The sequence below is a fragment of the Physeter macrocephalus genome, chromosome 2 (genome assembly GCF_002837175.3).
Source record: "Physeter macrocephalus isolate SW-GA chromosome 2, ASM283717v5, whole genome shotgun sequence".
Taxonomy (NCBI): Eukaryota; Metazoa; Chordata; class Mammalia; order Artiodactyla; family Physeteridae; genus Physeter; species Physeter macrocephalus.
Window position 1 is genome coordinate 66,003,416 of NC_041215.1, and position 1,019 is coordinate 66,004,434.

The following is a 1,019-nucleotide window of genomic DNA, read 5'->3' on the forward strand; positions in this document are numbered from 1 at the left end:
GGAGACTGGGATTGACATATATACACTAATATGTATAAAATAGATAACTAATAAGAACCTTCTGTATTAAAAAAAAAAAAACAAATAACCCAGAAGCACAATGGATTAGCTACTTGAAGTTCTCAATACATGGCAAAGGTTTTTTCTTTTAATCGTTTGTTTAAAAACTTACTGTGACCAATGAAAACGATTCAGTACCTTTAAAAAAATATTTTTGAAAATATAGATGATTCCTACTTTTAAGTACACATTTTACTTTTATTTGGATTATAGGAGGGCATAGACAGTGATCCATTTATAATGTTTCACATCCCTTTTTTTTTGAGTGCTAAATTTAACCGTGATTGTTTATACCGAACTCAGTTAAAAACATTTTTTTTCTCCTCCTTTCCTCATGACAGTAAAATCTGAAAAATTCCAGAGTAGAGAAGAGAACAAAATGCAACCATAATTTACTGTCATTAGACAATACCGATTAACAAATTCCACTGGATACTTAATTTTGATTTTAATTATGGCAATGATCTTGAAAAAAAATCACTTTCTATTTGAGCTAATTTGACTCACTGAGCCAGTATGGATTTAGTCATGCTAAAATTTTAAGGAAGCTGTATGATTACAAATTAATATTAATTTATAAGATTTTTTTGTGAAAAAGTACTGTACATATCTAACAGCATAAAGTACCAGAGTTATCTAAATAATAATCTATACCTGAATATTTCTGACAGAGAGACAGAGTATGGTGTTCACTGCAGGAAGTAAAATTCCACGTCCCAGTAAAAGGTGACTTTTGGAGGTTGAGCATTAGAGCACAGTGGTAGGACAGCTCTTCATCAAAAATCTAAACAAAAAGGCAAATATGTATAAGCAATAATGAAACTAACAGTCTGAAGATCCCAGCAAGGGAACTTTATATTCCAAATTGGATTTTTCTTCCTGTAAAAAAATCCATTAAGGAGCTGACCATGAAATCACTAAGAAAATCCTGATAAACTTTCTTTTTTTTTTTTTTTTTT

At 29.9% G+C, this 1,019-nt stretch overlaps 1 protein-coding gene across 1 annotated transcript in view; it reads right to left on the reverse strand.

Moving 5' to 3' along the window:
* Positions 1-1,019, reverse strand: part of LY75 (lymphocyte antigen 75) — a 103,884-nt gene that overhangs the window by 31,771 nt on the left and 71,094 nt on the right. The window contains exon 24 of the mRNA XM_024122316.1: positions 715-844. Coding sequence (XP_023978084.1) covers positions 715-844 — 130 coding nt within the window. The remainder of the gene's footprint in view (positions 1-714; positions 845-1,019) is intronic.